General features: G+C 38.3%; 2 protein-coding genes across 2 annotated transcripts in view; one reads left to right on the top strand and one right to left on the bottom strand.

Moving 5' to 3' along the window:
* The window catches only part of LOC112044803 (zinc finger transcription factor Trps1), a 47,563-nt gene that overhangs the window by 21,474 nt on the left and 1,210 nt on the right, over window positions 1–24,879 (bottom strand). Inside the window, exons 3-5 of the mRNA XM_052884301.1 lie at window positions 3,662–4,408; window positions 2,329–2,440; window positions 1,244–1,377 (exon numbers count right to left, since the gene is read on the bottom strand). Coding sequence (XP_052740261.1) covers window positions 1,244–1,377; window positions 2,329–2,440; window positions 3,662–4,408 — 993 coding nt within the window. The remainder of the gene's footprint in view (window positions 1–1,243; window positions 1,378–2,328; window positions 2,441–3,661; window positions 4,409–24,879) is intronic.
* LOC112044802 (phospholipase A2 inhibitor beta-like) lies at window positions 4,476–24,821 on the top strand. Its single transcript, XM_052884303.1, has 8 exons — window positions 4,476–4,621; window positions 4,694–4,868; window positions 6,633–6,815; window positions 12,678–12,901; window positions 14,004–14,202; window positions 19,023–19,201; window positions 23,709–23,878; window positions 24,493–24,821. The coding sequence occupies exons 1-8, from the start codon at window positions 4,595–4,597 to the stop codon at window positions 24,770–24,772; spliced, it is 1,437 nt and encodes a 478-aa protein (XP_052740263.1). The 5' UTR covers window positions 4,476–4,594; the 3' UTR covers window positions 24,773–24,821.

Genomic DNA, 24,879 nt, shown 5'->3' with positions numbered 1-24,879 from the left:
TTATTTATCCTTAAGATGCAAGGAAAGACAAATGTATTATAAGTTATAACTAAGTCGATTAGAAGATATATACCAGTATAACATCTATGCCTTAAGTTGACGACAGAATTTGATTGGGACGGGATATTGTAAGAATATTTCCTTGCATGTCCTGCGAAATATTACTCTGTTATTGCCTATACTATAGACAATAGTTATCATTAAATATCTGGGCATATCAGTTCTCTTTCTACAAACGTTTTTGATATGATTATAGGTCACGTGAACAACTTATCAATCGGGTACGTCATTCGAAGAATCGAATCAAATGCAATATAGCTAGAGGGTGGGCCATTGGCTAATATAAGAAACTTTTAATTTGAGGGGTATGAGGTAAACTTACACATCGAAAATATTTTACACCAATAAATATAATAAAGACGTGATAGCCCAGTGGATTGATTCGTGGAGGGCGTAGGTTCAAATCCGGTCCGGGGCATGCACCTCCGACTTTTCGGTTATGTGCATTTTAAGAAATTATATGATACGATATGATGATATGATATGATATTGATATTTCCTTATATTTTATTTTTATAATAAGCTTAGCCAATTTAAGTATTATCTTCATTAATAAAATTAATAGTTTTTTAAGATTAAAAATATCACTTCTCAAATGGTGAAGGAAATCATCGTGAGTAAACTTGCATACCTGAGAATTTTCTTAATTTCTAGTGTGTGTGAAATCTGCCAATCCGCATTGGGCCAGCGTGGTGGACTAAGGCCAACAGTAAGTCGAATATGGCTTGTAAATGATGATAAATATATCTTGTATCCTTACACTACACAGAACTATAAATTTAAATCGTAATACACACACGTGTAATTTTAACACAATGAAACATCTATTATATAGACGCAGTTTGTATAAACACACTAGATCGCGATCATTTTTGGCTGGTGGGCTTCCGCCGTAGCTAGTCTTATCGGCAAAGACGTACGGCCAAGCGATTTAGCGTTCCGGTACGATGTCGTATAGAAACCGAAAGGGGTGTGGATTTTCAACCTCCTCCTAACAAGTTAGCTCGCTTCCATTTTAGATTGCATCATCACTTACCATCAGGTGATATTGTAGTCAAGGGCTAACTTGTAAAGAATAATAAAAACATATATTGACAGAGGGGTAACGTTTAGCGAGGCAGGTCTCATGGTAACTGGTCTGAGTGAAAAGCCCACATCCGGGTGATGCAGACGTAAGACTCACGGGTGAGATGGCACCGTTGGGTGGCAGGATCGGCGCGGGCGACGTGGCCGTCCTCAGCGGGGACACGGTCATGCCCAGGTGCTTGCTGTTAATGAGCCGGCGCAGCAGCTGCGTCGCTTCCCCGCCGCTACGACCTGGAAGAAAGTCTCCTTTAACATCTTTCTTATACCCAAAAAAGTTTGGTTGTCTGTACAGTCGGTTTACTGACAATAGTTGAACGTGACATCGTCATAAGAACATACAAGGGATGGTTGCATTTTTCAAAAGAAAATGTTTGTTTTTCTGAAATACTGTTCAATAATCTTCATAAACCAGAATATACTTTATTACTTGTAAAAAAAGTTGGCAACCCTAGAGCGAGGGCAACACATGACGTCATCTTTTTTCGGATCGGCCGGCTCCACCGAATTATAAGACGTTGTCACGTCAAAAGTCTTCTTTAACATCTTTCTTACGCACAAATATTGCTGTTCATAAGTGTTGCTTAGTCGAATAATAGCTTCAAAGATTTTGTACCAAATGGCTCCTCTGGCAAGACCTGAGGCCCAGAGCAGAGTTAAAGGAGCAGCAATGCTTTAACTGAAAACAATGCTATGCTGCAGGTAGAATACCGGCAACAGAAATGGGGTGTGGATGGATGGAACTTTTACTTGTGAATTGTGCGTATGAACGAAAGGCGTGTGTAAGTGAATGTGAAGTTTGTATGAATGTAACCCTCGTGCACAATATATATAATATATATAGAATGTAGTAATAAATATATTTTCTTTCTTTCTTTCTTTCACAACTCTCTGCGGGACTTCCAGATATAGCAAGCTCCAAGCACAATATAAAAATTACTAAACCAAATCGCTGACCACGTTGTTCGGAGGTAAGCTTTTTGGTCTTAGACGTATTAGTGAATGATCAAAGCGCATGACTTTCATATCTTGCGTGTGCGAACGAATGTGATAAACATTTTTCCCTACTAATCGAACGAATTAGGTAAATAGGACAATATCAAATATTTACTAAACAATATATTTCTTATATGAAAGAGGTATGTTAAACAAAGTTAGCTAGAACTTTACACATGAAATCTTTACCATTTTGTTTGTGCAGCGCTTGCCAGAGGGACTCCTTTTCACTCTCAGGATCGTGGGGCGGCTTCGGCGAAGACTGTGCTGATGGAACTGACTGGGTCTCCTCGGGGTCGTCCTTGAAACAATATTAGTTTCTAATTACTATTATTATTTTAGAAACAATTTATTAATAATTATTATTTTGGAATATGTACTTTAACGCACTTTAAGTAAGCCATTGACGGTCAATTATTCTCACGTTTCTCCAGCACAAGCGGCAGCGAAGACGGTTCATAAGTCGAGCCGTCATACACGCAGTGACCAATACACGATCAGTTATAGTCGTGGGTGCTGCAGAAACGTGAGAATAATTGATCGTCAATGGCGTGCATTAAATTTCGCAATACTCTTTGGTGTTTTAATATCACGAGACATTTTCTACCAATTTTTCGTTTTGAGATATGGACGAATTCAATTAGGGTGCTAACAGAAGTAGGCAGGTGCAGACGACTTTGAGCTTTAATATAAGGTCATTTAGGTCATTTTTATTTTAACTGTACCAGTTCTTATTTGGGTGCATACGTTTAGTCCAATATATTTTTACAACTACAAAAAAGGAGGAGTTTCTCAATTTGACGCGTATGTTTTTTTTAGTATAATATTATTAGAATGTTACTTAATGAACTGTATTACAGCTATAGGTCTAATAGATAGTACTAATATGATGATAGGATATAATGTAGTCAGAACAACTTTGACACAGACGATTTTTTTTCTGCTTGTGGTTCTGTGGGACTTATTTAATTATCAAATTTTGGTAGATCCTGATTCTTATAATGAAGTCAACGTTTTTTTAACGACACAGTTCCCCATTTACATAACAAAGCATCGTGTATAATACACACATACTCGCAGTATGTTAAATATAGACAAGTATTATCGAACGTCTCACAAACATCATGAAAATGTACTGATTGTCTAGATATACAATATTGTCGTGCATTCATGCTTGACGGAGATTTATTATCAGACATATTTTCCTTACATATTACTGGGTAAGTACAGTTCAGTGTTACTATGTATCTATAAAAGATAGCAGTCCAAAATAAAACATAATAAAGGCCACTGAAGTAGGTTGTCTTTGTTGAGATACCTGACAATAAAGTTTGTTTGATAATCAAATTAAAATGCGATAACTTTTATAAGCGATTCGACAGTGAAAAGAGATCATTAAATAAATGTAAATATTAATTATCTATGAAATTTATACTTTAAAGGGAGACCATAAATGTTAACTGATCTTCCGTGATATTTAGATATAGTATTGTTTGAATTTAGACTTGTCAAACGTTCTTACCTGCGACATTTCCGATATATCCATCTGTAATCTGTCCGGGTCGGAGCCGCTACTGCTTTGACTGCAGTCCTCATATACTGGCGCGTTCTCTTTCGACTGTTTCGATTTACTGCTACGACCGAACACGTGTTGTTTGTACTCATCCGCGAAACTTGACGACTTGTTTGTTAGCGTTTTGTGTAAGAAGGCGGCGGGCTCTCGGTCGGGCGGCTCTATCGGCTCTACCGACTCGCTTTTGATACAACTGTACAGTGATAGATCCATTTCTTTGTGATCGTGGTCATCGGGAGGCGCATCATAAGCGCTGTATTGTTCTTCAGGGTACTCCTGCGTGTACGCGACCTCGCTCGCTGTATGCGTCCTGTCTATGACGCTCGTGTAATTTGGCGGGAAATTCTGAGCCTCCTCGTTTTCCCGCTGCGCGACCGCCACAGCCTTGCTTATGATGTCGATGACGGCATTGCAGTGCATCACCTCCCGCGCCCGGTCCGACGGCGGCAAACTCGGCACGCTGTTGAACATTATGTGAGGGCTTTCCTCCGCCTTCGCGGCGTACTTGGTCGGATCGTAGTTTTTTATCTGCAGTAGTGTCACCGCCGCCTGCCGGCTCTCTAGGTTCTTCATTTCTTCCGTGGAGTCCGGCGAGCCGATCTCGGCGTACTTTTGCTTGCTCGCGTCTTCATAGTCGCATTCGTTCAGCGGCTTGATTATCTCTTCTAGTTTGTCCGCGGTCACGTCGAGGACGTCCTGGAAACAAAATAAGAACATTTGAACAAAGGCTGTGCGATGTTAATAGAGATAATACACATTAGCATTAACCAATGAGACGCTCGCTCATTCCACGACACTTCGTGATATCGCGCGAGAGGCTGATTAGATAATAGAAGCATTATCAGAGGTGTTCCAACAGTGTCCTTTCTAATTTCGAGGAAGATGTGCCTTTTACGAGTTACACCTGGAGTGAGTAGAGGCGGAACGCGGTCGACGCATGTTTGTTATAGTTATATAAGTTATGGTGTTTCTTTGTCGTAGGTGTTAGTGATATTGTGTGCCCTAGTTTCCGCGAGTCACGCAGTCGGCGAGGTGATAAACGTCCCCTGTGATATATTCTTTCAAGATGTCAACAATCTCACGCTAAACTGTTCGAGGCGCAATGTCGACAGAATACCTAATTGGCCGGAGGCGATGAAAAATGTTTCGAACCAAGGTAATGCCGGTAAAATACGTTCATTCGTTGTGTACTCCTATACATTAATTAATTATTGTTCTCTTGTTGGCGTCACTGGTTTTAGCCGCATCTAACACAAACAACGAAATAGATAACAAATCAAATAAGAAATAGAGATATATACTTTATGCTTATTTGTTTATAAATCTTGACTTGTTGTTATAATTTATTCATTCAGTGGCTCATAAAAATAGAAGTGTGAATAATTTGAATAATTATTTATGGTTTATAAATGAATATGTTAGGTATTATTAAATAATAATAAATAATGGTTTGGTTATGTAATACGTAATTTTTGGTTGCAAGCTCTTACTTCAATCAGAAAAGCCGTGATTAACATAGATACTAATCATTAAAATATTCAAAATATTATAAATATTTATCACTATAATACGAGTATAAATGAATTCCTATAAGTTAATTTATTCATTTATATTTAAAAGAGGAATATAATATTGGATAAATAGATAAATATAGTAAAACAATCAAATTAACTATATTCAGCAATAAGCCGTGTGTCATGCAGCATTTTTCCTGATAAGTCCTCAACTCAATAATGTGTGATAACAAATCGTAATTATTATCAGAATTCACATGACCTACTCATTTAATATAGAATTTCATGTCGAAGTAGCGCCCGTATACCGTTGTCTTGTGACTTTTCTGAATCATATTGTTTAAGTGTTGATTATTTACAATACCTGACGCCGCACGGTTTCACCCACGTGATCCCGATCCCGTAGGAATACGGGGATAATATATAGCCTGTAGCCTTCCTCGATAAATGCGCTATCTATCACTGAAAGTATTTTTCAAATCGGACCTGAGTTTTTTTTCAAAGTATTTTTAAGTATTTTTTTCAAAGTAGTTCCTGAGATTAGCGCGTTTAACCAAACAAACTCTTCAGCTTTATATTATTAGTATAGATTACAATACAATCATCATTATACAGAGCCTCCCTCCTTATAGGAGAGAATATGGATATTAGAATTCTGACCTCCCATGGTGCGCCAATATAATTTGACGGGATGAGGGTAATTTGTTTCAACTATTCAAAGATCATTTATCATTATCAACCCATATGCGGCTCACTGCTGAGCTCGAGTCTCCTCTCAGAATTAGGCCAATATTCCACCACGCTGGCCCAATGCGGATTGGTAGACTTCACACACGTAGAGAATTTTCTTAATTATTTATGTGTGTGAAGACTGTCAGTGCCAATCCGCATTGAGGGGTTTAGGCTAATAGTCTACCACGCTGGCCCAATGCAAATTGACAGATTTCTTAAGAGAATGATGATTCTTACTTTAAAAACTTTTATTTAACATGCAATGTATGTATCAATTTTGAAGTAGATATCATCAACCGATTGAGCTGAAATTTTGTATATACGTTAATTTATATGACGTCATTCTAAATCCAATATAGCGGACCACCCAAGATGGCGGAATAGTTATTTTTAATGCATTTCTACAATATGGGTATCAAATGAAAGGGCTTAATAAGAGTAATTTGAAAATATGAACGGACTCAGAGACCTAGCCAGCGATAACTAAAAAATAAAAAATAAATTAAAAGCAAATAAACTTTTTTTTAAAAAAGCTTTTGTTATCATATAAGTTGTTTAAAATGAAGTTATAAGTTGATAGTTAAATTTTCAAAGAAAACAATATTTTTTCTTTTTTGCTTTTAATTTATTTTAAACTTTATATTAAATTAAATTTATTATTTTTAAACTTCCAGACGGTCACGTGTTGATAACATTCTTCAACAACAGCATAACGAACGTGACGGAACTGCCGCCAGTGCCGGGCAACAGGATCGCGATCAGTTTCAAGTCCAACAAGATCATAGAGATCAACGATGACGCCTTCAACAATATCCACCGGCTGGTGTACTTGGATCTGAGTAACAACCTCTTATCAGGTACGTACTTGTTTGTGATTGATCGTGTTTGTTACTTGTTTGTGATGATGATTACTCGAGTATGATAAGCAGGTTCCGTGAAGCGTGAAACACTTGTTACAATGTAAATTGCAATTAATCAGGTTCGAACCTACTTGCTATTGGCGTACCGATTCCTAGCAAGCCGGAAAGCAGCAGGCAGGTCATCTCCTCCCAGATGCCAGATGATAAATCCGGGCCTCGAAGCATAGCCTCCTTGCCCGGGTAAGGCGCGGGGGATCTTGCTCCCCCGGTCAGTTTCTTCCAGCCCCTTTCAGGGCTGAGGCATCGTGGCCTATGGGTTTCTTGGGTGTAAGTCCAGGTACTCCACGCGGACTGCGACTTCACTGCTGTCCTGCTCTGGGGCGGTGTCAAATACGGTACACTTACCGTTTTTGACACTATCTCGTCGCCATCTTCGTCACTAGGAGGAACTCGCGAGGTAGAGGACACCGGTTAGGCGGTCTCTCGCGGTGCGGTGCGATGCTGTGGAGGTGTTGGTATGGTCCATTGTCCGCGCGTGCGTACATACGGCACACTAGATTCCGGACGAATTCCTCCACGGTGGGCGCCGTGGTGTCTCGATGTATAACGTAGTTTCTGACGTACCTCGGAGCTCTTGTGACAAGGCGCAGGCACTGGTTTTGCCTGGAGCCGGGTCTCTGGTACGCTGAGCATAAGGCGTACCAGGCCGGAGCTGCATACGTAAAGCGGTGCGAATATAGGTGCTAATGATTTGAAAGAAAGAAGCCACCTGAAAGTAGATTCTAAACACGGTTATGGGGGCGTACGGGAGCTCGTCGATTAAGCCCACCTGTCCCCATGCCCCTTTAAACCAAGATCTCTCACACGAGCCGATCTCATGCCACGGCCACACACTCGCTGCCGTGAAATATGCCGCAAATAATCGCGACGCCCAACTAACTAAACCTTAGACTCGCGCTCGCGCTTACAAAATTGGGAGCGGTGGGCAGGATGAGCGGAATGAAATGCGACAGGACGAAGAACGTGGCACGCTACACGACGTCTCTGCATACTTCCCTCGCTACTTCCCACGCCACTCATGCAGTATGTGGAGTATTTGCGATTTTGCCGACTTTCGAGCTTTTGTTCTCGCCCAAACCCCGCAACCGTATGAGCCTTTCCCAATGCCCCCCCCCCCCCATTCGAGGAGCCCCTCCAAGACACGCTACGCCACTGCCCGCAACGAAGCTACTGCGGTGCAATGCTGAGTGGCGACAGATACAGAGTACTTCTTTAAACGAGCTTTGTCACAAAAAGTTTTACAACTGCAAAATTTAACAGTAGCACCTAAATAGAACATTTATGACGGTCGAGTTTTCTCAGAATCCAGTAACAAGTAACATTGTAGTAGATCTGCGATGAAGAGATAAGATTGTAGTCTTGAAACGCTACAATGTACGCATTGTGGGTTTTGGATGCGATGAACTGAGCGATATTTGTACTTATTCACCTAGATCAGAGGTTCCAAAACTTTTTTTTCTCATAGACCACTTTCACATTTTACTGGTTCCGGTGGACCCCCTGCTAAATTTCTATCCAAAACTCGACAAAAAATGTGTTTAGCTAAATCAACAGCCATCAGTTAAAAAAAATTGTGAGGATTGTTTACTTAATTAATTAATTGGTTGTGCTGAGTGTATGACAAAAAGTAAAATTGTCCAAGAAAAAAGTTATTTCAGCCAACTTTAATTTTTGATATCTAGTCAGAGCACAAGGAAGCAATAATTATTTTAGAAAACACCCCATTCGGTATAACCAGATAAATTTTCGTGGACACCCTCTTGCGTATTGTGAACCCCTATTTTTATATATGACCCCTGGGGGTCCACCTGGACCACTTTGGGAATCAATGACCTAGATGTTTGTTTTGCAACATTGAGACTGCTTTGAGGTGAAGCGTAGATAAGTGAACCGTTATCACATACACTATTTGTGCCACCATCTCAGCAAGTCACAGATATACACCGCGGAAGTAAGAAGTTAATAACTGTACATACTGTCTTAAAATTTATTTGGTTTTAAAATTAGTTATGTTACGATAACATAACAAATAATTAATAGTTACTCGATCGTCCAATAACATACGAGTTCATTGGACAATACATAGAATTTAGAAACATTTGTTTTTGAAGTTTATTGGGTGGGGGGGTTTTATTGATACAAGTTGGGAGGAGGGTAGTTTACCAAAAGTTGTTACTAACCAGATTTTTTTTTTACATTTAAAAGTTATACAACTTAACAACCACGAATTGCGTGGAACATTGGTTCGTTCCGACGATCAGAAATTTTCATTACCTGGTAACCCAGTTCGCTACTAAAATCAACGTCTCATCAAGATGAAGCTACACACGGAAAATTAACTTGATAGTAATAACTTTTAAAGTTATTACTATCAAGATACCGGGCTATCTTTCTTGCAAATTTTTTTATATTAAAAAATTTGATCACACACATACATACGTTACACAATACATTTATATACCACCTGTGCGCAAAAAAAGAATTTTATTGAATGAAAAACTTGTAGCATAATAAAAATGGTTATTTTTGGAACAGTATTATCAGAAGTCAAATAACGATAAAGCCTATCACAGTATGTGTGACCTAAATTAATGCTATGTTAGTCACAATATGTAATGTTGTCTGTCTAAAAAAAAATATAGATAAAAATATATCGTCATCAAGAATAAAAAAACACAACCCACTCACTAATACAAAAAAGGCTCACGAATTAAAAGAACATCGAAGAGAGCGAGAGAGAGATTTTTGATGCCGCCCCTATTGGTCGACAAATATAGAGACATCTCGTGGCACGCAATCTTTGCTTTTTATTCTTTACAAGTTAGCCCTTGACTACCTCATCTGATGGTAAGTGATGTTGCAGTCTAAAATGGAAGCGGGCTAACTTGTTAGGAGGATAAAAATGCACACTTTCGGTTTCTACACGACATCGTACTTGAACGCTAAATCGCTTGGCGGTACGTCTTTACCGGTAGGGGGGTAACTAGCCACGGCTGAAGCCTCCCATCAGCCAAAAACCTTACCTGACTTTGATGAGAAATGTGCCTTGTGGGTCTGCCTACACTGATACAAGGATACTTAACAAATAAATAAACCTAATAAACTATCGTCGTTATCAATCCATATTTGGCTCACTGCTGAGCTTGAGTCTCCTCTCAGAATGACAGGGGTTAGGCCAATAGTCCACCACGCTGGCCCAATGGTCTGGCGAATTGGCAGACTTTACACACGCAGAATTGGCAAAATTCTCTGGTATGCAGGTTTCTTCACGATGTTTTCCTTCACCGTTTGAGACACGTGATATTAAATTTCTTAAAATGCACACAACTGAAAAGTTGGAGATGCCTGCCCCGTACCGGATTCGAACCCACACCCTCTGGAATCGGAGGCAGAGGTCATATCCACTGGGCTATCACGGCTTAATAAACTATATTACCAACTAGCGGACGCCCGCGACTTTGTCCGCGTGAAAGTCGTTGTAAACTTTCAACTACCCCTATCCTACCCTACCCTAACCTACCTCTACCCTACCCTATAGCAACCCTACCCCTACCCTACCACTACCCTACCCCTACCCTACCCTACCCCTGCCCTACCCCTACCCTACACTACCCCTACCCAACCCTACCCTACCCCTACCCAACCCTACCCTACCCTACCCTACCCTACCCTACCCTACCCCTACCCTACTCATTAAGGCTGCACTTCTTTATTTATTCCTCCCACCGCGAGTCGCGTCGAGCGCGGCAACCGTTACACAAAAATCATCCATAAAGCATGAATTAGTATTCACGCGCGATGGCTTAGCGTATTTCATGTATAACTTTGGTGTTTCTTTACCGATTTTTATGATTCTTTTTTTATTGAATAGGTAATAATGTTAACTTTCTTATTAGGGATGAGTAATGAGTGTTATAAACATAAGAGTAGACAAATATAATTAGAAAGCTCCGAACTGCTAAGCTATCGGGAGTTACACGTGTTATTGTACGTCAACCATAAAAGATAGACATATATATGCTGTTGTGTTTTTATAGATAATTTTAAGGAGAACATTTCCGTCATACATGATTTCTATGTAGCTTTAACCATTAAGGCTGTACACGCGACGGAAGCTTAAAAAATTGAGTAACTTCTCCCGTTTTCTCAACATTTCTCTTCACTGCTCTGCTCCTATTGATCGTAGCGTAAAAATTTTAATAAAAAAAATTCAACCGACTTCCAACTCAAAAATTAACCTAAACTAAAAAGCAAAAAATAACATCTTACCTATGTGCTACCTTCTGATCAGTTTGAAGGCGGTGCCAAGCCAGTGATGTTTTAAATTACAAAATTTCTGTGGTTCTGTCAGAAACGGCTTTAATTAAAACATTACACTAGATTGGCACCGCCTTCAAACTGATCAGAAGGTAGCACATAGGTAAGATGTTATTTTTTGCTTTTTAGTTTAGGTTAATTTTTGAGTTGGAAGTCGGTTGAATTTTTTTTATTAAAATTTTCATTTTTTAATTTTTAGTGTTAGTACACCTACTTAGTGTGAACAAAAATTAATAATCAATTAGTTGAAACGTTATTTTGTTATAATAAGTATCTAAGTCCTACAATCCCAATTTTAAAAATACTACCTTAATCTATCCTTAATCCACACGTAATATGAATATTCAGAAAAACGTGAAAGGTGACTGTCCTCCGTCTTCATCACCAGACCCCCTATGCAGTCACAATCCATATGGTTGGATAGTTCTCATCAATATAAAATTAAATCAAGTCCAAACACAAGGTAGCTACTGTGAACCGTCGAGGAGTTCCCTTAACTCTCCTTCATCTTCGTCACCAGACCCCTAATAGAGTCACAACCTATCCAGGTGGAAAGTTCTCATCAATACAAAATTATCAAGTCAAAACACAAAGTAGCTACTGAGAACCGTCGAGGAGTTCCCTTAACTATCCTTCGTCTTCATCACCAGACCCCTAATACAGTCACAACCCATCTAGGTGGAAAGTTCTCATCAATACAAATTTATCAAGTCCAAACACAAGGTAGCTACTGTGAACCGTTGAGGAGTTCTCTTAACTGTCCTTCGTCTTCATCATCAGACCCTTAATACAGTCACAACCCATCTAGGTGGAAAGTTCTCATCAATACAAATAAATCAAGCCCAAACAAAAGGTACCTGCTGTAAATCGTTGACGAGTTCCATCGTCTGTGTTTTGGCTCCATCATCAGACCAACTCCAGACCTTCATAAAATTGTAGTGGTTTAAAATACCTTATGGAAACACTAACAAACGCACTAGCCGTCCCTACAATTTTCGAAAGTTCTCCTCGATTTCTCCAGGATGCCATCATCAGATCCTGACATGAAAAAAATGGGACCACCCTGGAATCAAACCCTTCAAAACAAAAAAAGAATTTTCAAAATCGGTCCACAAATGACGGAATTATCGCTGGACATACATAAAAAAAAAAAAAAAAAAAAAAAAACATACATACAGTCGAACGTAGAACCTCCTCCTTTTTGGAAGTCGGTTAATGAAAAGTATACTATAACCTGCCCAGGAGTATGTTGAATAATTGTACCAAGTTTCGTTAAAATCCGTCCAGTAGTTTTTGTTTCTATAAAGAACATACAGACAGACAGACAGACAGACAGACAAAAATTTTACTGATTGCATTTTTGGCATCAGTATCGATCACTAATCACCCCCTGATAGTTATTTTGGAAATATATTTTATGTACAGAATTGACCTCTCTACAGATTTATTATAAGTATAGATGAATTCTCATTACTTTTCCAGGAGACGTCCTGCGCAGCGAGATATTCCAAGGGCCGTACAACAACAGCGTCTACAGCAATATAGCTTTGGAGACGTTGAATCTCGGCAACAACCGCATCCATTCACTGGACAGATATCTGTTCAAGTACACGCCGAATCTAACCCGTCTCTATCTCAACAACAACCCCATAGAAATACTTGACAGCGTCACGCTGCTAGCTCTGTCGAGTGCTACGAAGTTGGAGGTAACTATTCTTTCCTACTACTTGATGCATTTGATGACTTTGGTAACAACATACAGCAGTCGCAAGACAGTAATCTAATACACTTAAGCTCAAAAGTCATTATTACGCCTCGGACGCATAACGGAAACGCCTCAGCTACGCATTACTTGCTGTGCATATAGCTTTGGAAATGTTAAATCTTGAAAACAACCGCATCCATTCACTGGACAGATATCTTTTCAAGTATACGCCGAATCTAACCCGCCTCTATCTCAACAACAACCCCATAGAAATACTTGACAGCGTCACGCTGTTAGCTCTGTCAAGTGCTACGAAGTTGGAGGTAACTTGTCCTTCCTACTACTTGATGAACTTGGAACAATTACTTTGGTAACAAAAACAACATAAAACATTCAACATCCGCACGATAGTAATCTAATACATTTAAGCTCAAAACTCATAATAACGCCTCGGACGCATAACGGAAACGCCTCGGCTACGTATCGCTTGCCGTGCACATAGCTTTGGAAATGTTAAATCTTGAAAACAACCGCATCCATTCACTGGACAGATATCTGTTCAAGTACACGCCGAATCTGACCCGTCTCTATCTCAACAACAACCCCATAGAAATACTTGACAGCGTCACGCTGCTCTGGTCAAGTGCTACGAAGTTGGAGGTAACTTGTCTTTTTACTGCTTGATGAACTTGATGACATTGGTAACAACATACAGCAGCCGCAAGACAACAATCTAATATATTTAAGCTCAAAACTCATTATTACGCCTCGGACACTAAACGGAAACGCCTCTGCTACACATCGCTTACCGCGCGCAGTCACCTCGCCGTTCGCTCGCTAGCTACGCGCCTGTCGCTTTTGATGTCCGAGAGGTAGTGGGCATTTTTGGGTAGATATTTGATCTCCTATATTACCCTAACACAAGTCCGATCGGACTAATATAACAAAATTTATTCTGAATTTATGTTACTTGAAAAGCCAAAGATACAATATTATTGTAAGAAAAAGTAGTTTTTTTTTTTAATTTTGATACTCTAATGGAAAAGATAAGATGTAGCATTATTTTAATTTGATCTTACTTCAATTATCTTAAATGGTTACAGGTCCTGGATTTGGCTAAAACGGACATCAATGATATACCACTAGATGCCTTCAGAGGTTTAGTGAATTTGCGGCAGATCGACCTGTCTGGGAACAAGTTGGTCACCGTGCCGCAAAGCTTGGGCGTCGTGGGCTCAACTCTACAATACCTGACATTCAATAACAATCCTATTGTTGAACTCAACGATGATAGTTTTCTAGGTAAGCTTGTAAATATTATTATAGCTTGTCGAACAATCGTCGAACGCTCTATTTCCCTTTTCCCCCTAAAGGCTACGATACTATCAACTAGGCCAAATTTAAATTCAGAAAACAATTACCTATCTATTTAGCCGTTCTGCCCTCTTCGTTCTTCTAACCCTTTAAGCGCTGCTCCCATTGTTTTTTTTTAAAGAATATTTGCCATGTCTTATAATATGTATGACCAATATTCCCATTCTCATCGAACTAGTCTGGAAACACTGTATATATAGGAGTGGGTATAATAGTCCAACGGAGCGGAGATCGAATCACCACCCCTCGGTGATGAGTCCGACCGCTCTCACCGTTGAGCTATTGAGGCTCTAATTAAGCTATTGAGGCTCTCATTAAGGAGAGTACAGCAAATACAAAATCAGAAAACAAGTCAATAATTTAAAAAATAAAAAAAAACCCTACTGCCTAACCTGTTCGCACCTAGTCATCCGCCTCGCGTATTTTGTACAGCGAATTACGTTAATAATTGTAGGTTTTTTTTTATATGGCCATGATATACCATACACATATTTTAACTTCCCCTATCTAATAACACTTGGGATATTAGACAAATCTAACGATATCTTAATTACGTAAATCCGTTCAGCGGTTTGGAAAATATTATGTAATAAAGAATATTGCACACATACATACATACCCTTCTTGCAGTCGGGAAAAAAATAGTTGACTGCCCTACACCTCTAATCTAAGGCATGAGTATGTGCCCGTAATTTTAATGCCTTCGAAGTCTTAAAGCCAAATCAATAATACTGCTAAACAGCAGAAATAAACATATCCGTAAGTAAGCCCTACTTCCCTAGATGAGAGCACTCAAAAAAATCCTACAATGTATACTCAAACTTTTCTTACACGAGATTATTCTCATACGATTCTACTAATGGGACACGCATTATTTAATTGATTGCTAGTAATAATGACAATTAATTAACTCTATAATGTAATACCGATACCGGTGAATTTTGAGAAGTATTATCTCGAATAGAACTTGATTACGACTTTTTAAAGTCATTACATAAAATACGGATTTCTTATTCATGGAGATGACTTTCTATTTTCTCTGCTAAGTGCTGACCATCGGTGACTTTATTTGAAATCGTGTGATAATTTAAGTAAGTCAATATATTTTATTCGTGTTCGTTTTCAATCTTTCGATATGAAAGCGACATTACTTTGGAAAAACTAGAAAACTCTATCTCTATACTATTACTTTTTCAAAGGTTTCCTATAGGTACTTTAAGCATAATAAAATTAGCAGTTTTTGACAAATGCCCTGGGAATTGAATGTTTTCGAGATAAAATGTAGCCTTTGTTGATTAAATAAGGTAATTCAAATCTGAGCCAGATCGGTTTAATAGTTGCACCGTGAAAGAGTAACAAACATACAAACTATCGCCCTAATTTAGTTAGAGATATAGAACTAACGACCTCTCATTTGACTCCGACAATCCGACCTTTTAACAACTACGCTATAGGGTATTTGTTTTCATAATGCTAGCAACCCACAGTCCAATAAGCCTACATGCCTGCAGCGATAACGGCTTGACATCCGATAAAACTGATCGAGTGTTGCTCGCGATCAGTTTTGGATGGTGGGTGGTTAGCATTAAACTGCCATAGCATCGAAATTTTAATGACGCGCAAAGGATCACTACTTCACGAGTAATCGTCAAAACTGAGGAAAATATCACAAAATATGTACTTTTTTGTTAGCTTTTTTACACCGACTCAGTTTTTTCAGGTTAATGCACTCGCATGACCTCACAATTATTATTTTTTAACAATATTACGTAAATATTTGTCGAGCAGTTTGAGATGCCGTTGATAAATATATCAATCGTTTTAATCGGTTCTTCGAAAGAGGAGTTTTTTTTTCTTCTGTTTCTCACCTTATCTGTTTTAATACGCTTATATTAGCTTCACTTGTAACTATGTATGTGTAAGAAAATCAAATATTGGAATATTAATTTGATCCACTTCCCGGTCTTCGATTGGGATGAAATTTTGCACACGCTCTGAGTTCTGATGACAATACATGACTAGCTAAGAAACGTCATTACAAATCCAACAGCGGCCTCCCCAAGATGGCGGAATGGCTGTTTGAAATCCATGATGTGTCATGATATCAAATGAAATGGTTTGCTGTCAGGAATACAAAAAAAATAGTCACGTGACTTAAATCCAATATTTGTAATTTTTATTGCGTGCTAAAAGTGTGTTTTTTAGTTTTTTTGCTGAATAGATTTGACTTTTATCTATATCTATACTTATAATAAATCTGTAGAGGTCAATTCTGCGCCCCTAGCCAAGTGGCATGTCGATTCTCTTTCTACGATCGCTAACGCTTCGAAACCTAGATAAATGTATGAGAATGACAGATCTTGATCACGTGACCTGTCGATAGCAAATGTCATTCCCATACACCTTTCTAGTTTTCGAAGCGTTAGCGATGGTAGAAAGAGAATTGACGTGTCACTTGGCTAGGGGGGCTGTACATAAAATATATTTCCAAAATAACTATCAGGGAGGGATTAGTGATCGATACTGATGCCAAAAAAATTTTAATAAAAAAATTCAACCGACTTCCAACTCAAAAAATAACTTTAACTAAAAAGCAAAAAATAACATCCTAACTATGTGCTACCTTCTGATCAGTTTGAAGGCGGTGCCAAGCCAGTGATGTTTTAATTAAACACGGTTAAACTACAAAATTTATGTGGTTCTTTCAGAAACAGCTTTAATTAAAACACGACACTGGCTTGGCACCGCCTTCAAACTGATCAGAAGGTAGCACATAGTTAGGATGTTATTTTTTGCTTTTTAGTTAAAGTTATTTTTTGAGTTGGAAGTCGGTTGAATTTTTTTATTAAAATTTTTATTTTTTTATTTTTAGTGTTAGCATACCTACTGCGTGTGTACAGTCACAACCTATCTAAGTGGAAAGTTCTTATCAATACAAAATTATCAAGTCCAAACACAAGGTAGCTACTGTGAGCCGTCGAGGAGTTCTCTTCACTGTCCCTCGTCTTCATCATCAGACCCTTAATATAGTCACAATCCATCTAGGTGGAAAGTTCTCATCAATACAAATTTATCAAGTCCAAACACAAGGTAGCTACTGTGAACCGTCGAGGAGTTCTCTTCACTGTCCCTCGTCTTCATCATCAGACCCTTAATACAGTCACAATCCATCTAGGTGGAAAGTTCTCATCAATACAAATTTATCAAGTCCAAACACAAGGTAGCTACTGTGAACCGTCGAGGAGTTCTCTTCACTGTCCCTCGTCTTCATCATCAGACCCTTAATACAGTCACAATCCATCTAGGTGGAAAGTTCTCATCAATACAAATTTATCAAGTCCAAACACAAGGTAGCTACTGTGAACCGTCGAGGAGTTCTCTTCACTGTCCCTCGTCTTCATCACCAGACCCTTAATACAGTCACAACCCATATAGGTGGAAAGTACTCATCAATACAAATTAATCAAGCCCAAACAAAAGGTGACTGCTGTAAATCCTTGACGAGTTCCATCGTCTGTGTTTCGGCTCCATCATCAGACCAACTCCAAACCTTCATAAAATTGTAGTGGTTTAAAATACCTTATGGAAACACTAACAAACGCACTAGCCGTCTCTACAACTTTCGAAAGTTCCCCTCAATTTCTCCAGGATGCCATCATCAGATCCTGACATGAAAAAAATGGGACCACCCTGGAAGTAAACCCTTCAAAACAAAAAAAGAATTTTCAAAATCGGTCTATAATTGACGGAATTATCGCTGGACATACATAAAAAAAAAAAAAAAAAAAAAAAAAAACATACATACAGCCGAACGTAGAACCTCCTCCTTTTTGGAAGTCGGTTAAAAATGCAATCAGTAACATGTCTGTCTGTCTGTATGTTCATTATAGAAACAAAAACTACTCGACGGATTTTAACGAAACTTAGTATAATTATTCTTTACACTTTTGGGCAGGTTATAGTATACTTTTCATCACGCTACGATCAATAGGAGCAGAGCAGTGAAGAGAAATGTTGGTGAAACGAGAAACGTTACTCCATTTTCACAGCGATACTACTGTAAGGACTGTTAAAGAGGTTAAGGGCGGACGAAGTCGCGGGCGTCCGCTAGTAAATAATAATTTGCGGAAACCCTAATTCCATGTGAACGAAATCGCATAGCAGCGGCTAGTACCATGTATAAATAGGGATGATGACAGTTTTTTAAATTGTTTATAAATTAAAAATACGCTAATAGTAAAGGAATTTTGTAAAAGGAACAGGGTATCTGCGATCATTACTTTCGGAGCTACAGGGATTTAAAGGGACAGATTTGCGGCGCTGCCGTGGATCCCTGCAAAACGCCCCATACAAAGTGGCACGAAATAATGACGTCGTAGGCAATGTAATGATCGTTAGATTTGTATGTGCGTACAAACAAAATTATCTTTGTTATTTGTGCGTTTATGCTTATAGTTCATATATTTAAAAATGTCACATTTAATGTAAGGAAGCTAAAACTGTATGAATTTTCATCTAATTACGATAAAAGTTTTTTAATAGATTTTGAAATGTTATAATCTTTTTTTGCAAATATCCAGACAATCTTTAAAATTAGTTAACATTGACCCTATTTACCCGAATGTATCATAAAAATCAATATATTCAAACCTAGTCATCATCCCCATTGCATACACAATACAAGTGCTATTAATTGAGGTTCTAATGAATAAAAGCGCGCGTTAAGGGATTTGCCTCGCAACTTTCAGGGTTAACAAATCTAGTGGAACTGGAGGTCGGCGAGAACGATTACCTCGAGGAAGTGAAACGCAGCACATTCACGCCGCTAAAGAGCCTGCGGGTGCTACACCTCTGCCACAACCACAACCTGCGGTACATCAGCCATAACGCGTTCCGCGGAATCAAGGACAAGTGGACTTTGAAAGAGGTATTTTACTTTTTTTTTATTGATGTGACAACGTCTTGTAATTCGATGGAGCCTGCACACTCAAAAAAGATGACGTCATGCGTCGTTCCCTCGCTGTAGGGTTGCCAACTCTTTTTACAAGAAATAAAGTATATTCTGGTCTATGAAGATTACACTAATTATTAACAGTATTTTAGAAAAACGAACATTTTCTTTTGAAAAATGCAACCATTCCATCAGTATTTTCTTATGACGTTGTCACGTTAAACTATCGTAAGTAAACCGACTTTACAGACAACCGATTTTTTTTTATTCTTTACAAGTTAGCCCTTGACTACAATCTCACCTGATGGTAAGGGATGATAAACCAGATGGTAAGGGATGATGCAATCTTAGATGGAAGCGGACTAACTTGTTAGGAGGATGAAAATCCACCCCCTTTCGGTTTCTACACGACATCGTACCGGAACGCTAAATCGTTTGGCGGTACGTCTTTGTCGGTAGGGTGGTAACTAGCCACGGCCGTCTTGTAAATCTATCGCGCATACCACTGCGCCACGGAGATCGTCAAAAATTTACCCATTTAAAAAGCCGCATCAAAATTGGACTATACGGTGGCAAGTTCGTTGGTGACACTACCATGATATGCGGGCGAAAAAGACTGGGGGGAAAAGGACTGCGCGGGGCATCGCTAAGGCCCGTGCAGACCATCGGGAGTGTGACGAACGAATTTGCCAAGCTATAGTAGTTTTGGAGATAATTGGCGACACCAGTTTGCAAGAACATCGCCCCTAACACACATATCCTCTGCATATTTCGTTTATTCTCTACAAGTTAGCCCATGACTACAATCTCACCTGATGGTAAGGGATGATGCAATGTAAGATGGAAGCGGACTAACTTGTAAGGAGGATGAAAATCCACACACCTTTCGGTTTCTGCACGACATCGTACCGGAACGCTAAATCGCTTGGCGGTACGTCTTTGCCGGCAGGATGGTAACCACTGAGCCACGGAGGCCGTCAAGTTAATGAAAGTTTAAACGGATTTTGTCGTGTATAAAGCCGAAAGGATGTGGATTTCATCCTCCTTTTAGCAAGTTAGCCCGCTTCCATCTTAGATTGCATCATCACTTATCTACATATCATAATATTATTACTATCAGGCGAGATTGTAGTCAAGGGCTAAACTTGTAAAAAATAAAAAAATTCAGACGAAGTCGCGGGCATCTGCTCGTATGATAAGCATGTGTTAAAAAAATTTGGGACAGTAAAATTTAAATATCATAGAGTAAGTTTGCAATTTATGTAATTTATATGGCCCAGTTAACATTTTCGTCTTGTCAAGAAAATAACTGGGTTAGCTGATTAATCATTTGTTCTTTGTTATCTTACGCATTAGATTGCTAAACAATGCATATTTATTCTAAGCTAGCTGACGCCTGCGACTTCGTACGCATGTAATTCTGTTTTGTTTTTTTTTAAATCTTGCGGGAACCATTTTTTCGGAATAAAAAGTAGCCTATATGTTGCTCCATAACCTTCTCTGTCTTCCAGTGAAAGTCCCACTAAGCCCTCGTTCGCACGAGAGTTTTTTTAAGAGACGTTAAAAAAGCGTTCAAATTTACAACAGCCAGGACAAACAGACACAACTTTTTTTATAAAATGTAGTTATTTTAAAATGACAGACACTTCAATTTTATTTTTATGTATTGACTAGTAGACGCCGCGCGGTTTCACCCGCGTGGTTCCCTATCCCGTAGCAATACGAGAATAAAATATAGCCTATAGACTTATAAATGGGTTATCTAACACTGAAAGAATCTTTCAAATTGGACCAGTAGTTCCTGAGATTAGCACGTTCAAGCAAACAAACAAACTCTTCAGCTTTATAATATTAGTATAGATATTGATTAAACTTACATTTTCTTACAACTATGTACCTTCAACCCCGCGAATTCGTCCGCGTGAAATCCAGTTTATTTTTTCGCGAGAACTATCAATTTTTACGAAATAAAAAGTTGCATGAATGTTTGGTTTGCTAATGAGCCGTGATAGCCTAGTCACTAGTGGATATGACCTCAGCCTCCGATTCCGGAGGGTGTGGGTTCGAATCCGGTCCGAGGCATGCACCTCCAAACGGCAGACTTCACACACGCAGAAAATTAATAAAATTCTCTGGTATGCAGGTTTCCTCACGACGTTTTTCCTTCACCGTTTGAGACACGTGATATTTAACTTCTTAAAATGCACACAACTGAAATGTTGGAGGTGCATGCCCTGGACCGGATTCAAACCCACACCCTCCGGAATCGGAGGCAGAATTCATATCCACTGGGCTATCAAGGCTTAAAATACCTTACTCTTAATAAAAGTCGCCTTACAATAATATCTATGATATACTCGCATGGCTAGCTTCTCGTCGAATTTTTCGTGATTCATCTATGAGTAGGCACATTCCAGCATTTCCGTACATTCACTTTTACTCGATCCACAAAGAATCTATCAGTGATTTTAAATAAACAATCATCTTACAAGCAATGTCGGGATTGATACACCATTTATTCATACTTCATCATTACATGTATACTCGTACATTGAAGTCGCTTCTGCTACATGCGCGCTTAGAATTTAGATCTTTTAAACTATCAAGCAAGTGATTTAGCGTTCCGGTACGATGTCGTGTAGAAACCGAAAGGGGTGTGGATTTTCATCCTAACAAGTTACCCTGCTTCCGTCTTAGATTGCATCATCACTTACCATCAGGGAGATTGAAGTCAAGGGGTAACGTTTTATGCTGTCGTTGGAGACCACTAAATGATTAGTCATAGTTTAAGTAATGATATTGTGAAAGATTATTTAGAACAGGAAAACCTATGATATGATCATCTTCGTAAATAAACATTATACATACTATAATCTTTTCCCGCGTAGGTTTTACCAAAGCGTTTTTAACACAAAAAATCCTCTTCATAAACATGCCTATTTTGCGAAATCTTCCGATAGCCAATTTTTATAGAAAACATGGTTAGTGTGTAGTAGTAGTAGAGCTTATGGTGTCAGAGCTCTTCTCGGGAAAGTACAACCGAGATGCTTAATTCTGCTGTCAAGCAGCAATGCTGTGTTCCGGTCTGAAGCACGTGGTTGCCGATGTTATTGCAGGCATGATGTGACTTCAGATTTTTTGATAAAAAGTATATTATGGAGGATAAGTAAAATATTAATTGTAGGTTGAGCTTTGGTTGTTTCTGCCATGCCTCCTCTTGGCGTAAGCAGATTCGTAAAAAGTTAATGAACATATCCCTAAATAACCCACTGACTGTACAGTATTAAGAGTATATAAATAAGATAAGAGAACCCAATTAGTCACGCCATAATCTATTTGGAATTGCGCCGGCGATAGCGATTTACAAGAAACCAAAGTGAGGCAGATTTCACATACACTAATTCTTGGAAACATTGATATAATATGCTTATAATGTTGCAAACTTTACCAACATTATTTTAAGCTACATTGTTTATAAGCAGCACATAATATTTATTGTTCTAGAATTGAAGTGTCTATCTTTGATTTGAACAAAGTCATTCACATCTATATATATAATAAATCTGTAGAGAGGTCAATTCTGTACATGAAATATAATTATCCAAAATAACTATCAGGGGGTGATTAGTGATCAATACTGATGTCAAAATAAATTTAGTAAAATTTTCGTCTGTTTGTCTGTCTGTATGTTCGTTATAGAAATAATAACCACTTGATGGAATTTAACGAAACTTGGTACAATTATTCTTCATACTCCTGGGCATGTTATAGTAGGTATACTTTTTATTACACTATGATCAATAGAAGCAGAGCAGTGAAGGTAAATGTTGGGAAAACAGGAAGTTACTTAATTTTTACAGTGATACTACTGTAAGGGCTGAATTTAAGAGGTCTAAGGGCGGACGAAGTCGCGAGCATACGCTAGTTTATAATAATGACACAAGAAATCTTAGAAAAAAAAATCATTCAAAAAATTCAGAAAACACAATATAACCGCTGAATACTTATAAAAAATTAAAAACACTATTTTCAATAAATTGCATTTCTCTTAGATGGTACAAAGTTTACTGGGTCATCTGGAAATCTATACTAATATTATACAGAGGTAAAGTTTGTGAGTTTGTGTAGTAGTAGGGAATAATCTCTACTACTACTGAACCTGCCTGTAAAAGTCACATTATCTGTGAGTGTCATAGGCTATATTTTATCCCCATACTAGCAAACGCCACGCGGTTTCACCCGCGTGGTTCCCGTTCCCGTAGGAATACGAGGATAATATATAGCCTATAGCCTTGCTCAGTAAATGGGCTATCTAACACTGAAAGAATTTTTCAAATCAGACCCGTAGTTCCTGATGTTAACATGTTCAAGCAAACAAACAAACTCTTCAGCTTTATAATATTAAGTATTGATTCCCACAGGAACAGTAACTATGCGGTTGAAAGTGTGTCTAGTTATACATATGTTTTCACTCTTCTGACAGGTGTACCTTAACGACAACAATCTGAGTGAGCTATCAACAGATTTGTTGCCATGGAACAAACTGGACGTGCTTGGAATGTCTGGGAACAACTGGCTGTGCAATTGTGATTTGGCTAACATTGTAACTACACAGGAGGCTGGCACTAAATTCAAGCCTGGTGAAATACCATAGTGAGAATTTTTTGTTTATAAATTAAGTGATACTTTAATATATATTAAGTGAACTATACCCAAATCAATATGATATTTATCTACTAATTTTATACCCTAATACAATGTCTACTTTATGGTAAAAGAGATTTGTAGTTTAGATTCGCCACCCTGCTTTAATGTGGGTTGGTATGCTTAAGGTGATGTTTGAATCTGAAACTATCTTCATCAGATGTTATTGATATGATGATGATGATGATGATGCTCTCTTAATCACATGGGTGTCACAGAGAGTATATGCTGTTGGTCCTCATTATTAAAGAATTTAACATTTTATAGCCCTAAACCCACCAACCTACATTGGAACAGTGTGGTGGATCTAAGATCCCTCTCTTGTAAAGAGGGAGGTCTAGTCATATAATGAGCTATTAAAATAAGATAATGATGATGACAATAGCTAATCCAGCAACAGTTTGAACACAAAACTTAGTAGGTAAATTAAATTTAAACAATTTTCTGAAGGCTGGAAATATTTTTTTACATTTGCAATAGGCAAGTACACTAACACAAGTACTTGACACATAGACTAAGTCTTGTTTTTTTTTAATTCATACCACATTTTTTCTTGTTTTCAGTTGTGCTGCCCCCATGAGAATGCATGGCTTCTACATCACAAACATCACAGCTTCATTCTGTCCTACATTTGACACTACATTTGCAGCCAAGAAGAGTTTCTCCATATCAGATTTAAAACCAAAACACATTCTATGGAGTATCCTAGGTGTAGCAGCAATAGTTGGTATCGGAATGATATGTGGACTTCTAGTCAATACAATGAAAACAATATACAAAAAGAATGCAAGGGCTCAGCCCATTCGCTATACTAATATCAATGATGATATTAATTTCCCATAGAATAGCAGTATTTTATTACCCTGTTTGTATTGTTAACAAATATATTTTGTATTACTTTGTAGATATTGCTGTAATTTACCTATGTAATATTATGAAAATAAATATAT

This window comes from Bicyclus anynana, chromosome 11 (genome assembly GCF_947172395.1).
Source record: "Bicyclus anynana chromosome 11, ilBicAnyn1.1, whole genome shotgun sequence".
NCBI classification, from domain to species: domain Eukaryota; kingdom Metazoa; phylum Arthropoda; class Insecta; order Lepidoptera; family Nymphalidae; genus Bicyclus; species Bicyclus anynana.
Note: the sequence above shows the minus strand (reverse complement) of the source record. Positions and strands in the feature narration are given on the sequence as shown.

Bases quoted from the DNA above. Each gene is read 5' to 3' on its own strand.
- LOC112044802 (XM_052884303.1), top strand. From the start codon at position 4,595: ATGTGCCTTTTACGAGTTACACCTGGA. The intron at 4,622-4,693 runs GTGAGTAGAGGC...TCTTTGTCGTAG, and splicing joins TTTTACGAGTTACACCTGGA to GTGTTAGTGATATTGTGTGC. The intron at 12,902-14,003 runs GTAACTATTCTT...AAATGGTTACAG, and splicing joins CGAGTGCTACGAAGTTGGAG to GTCCTGGATTTGGCTAAAAC.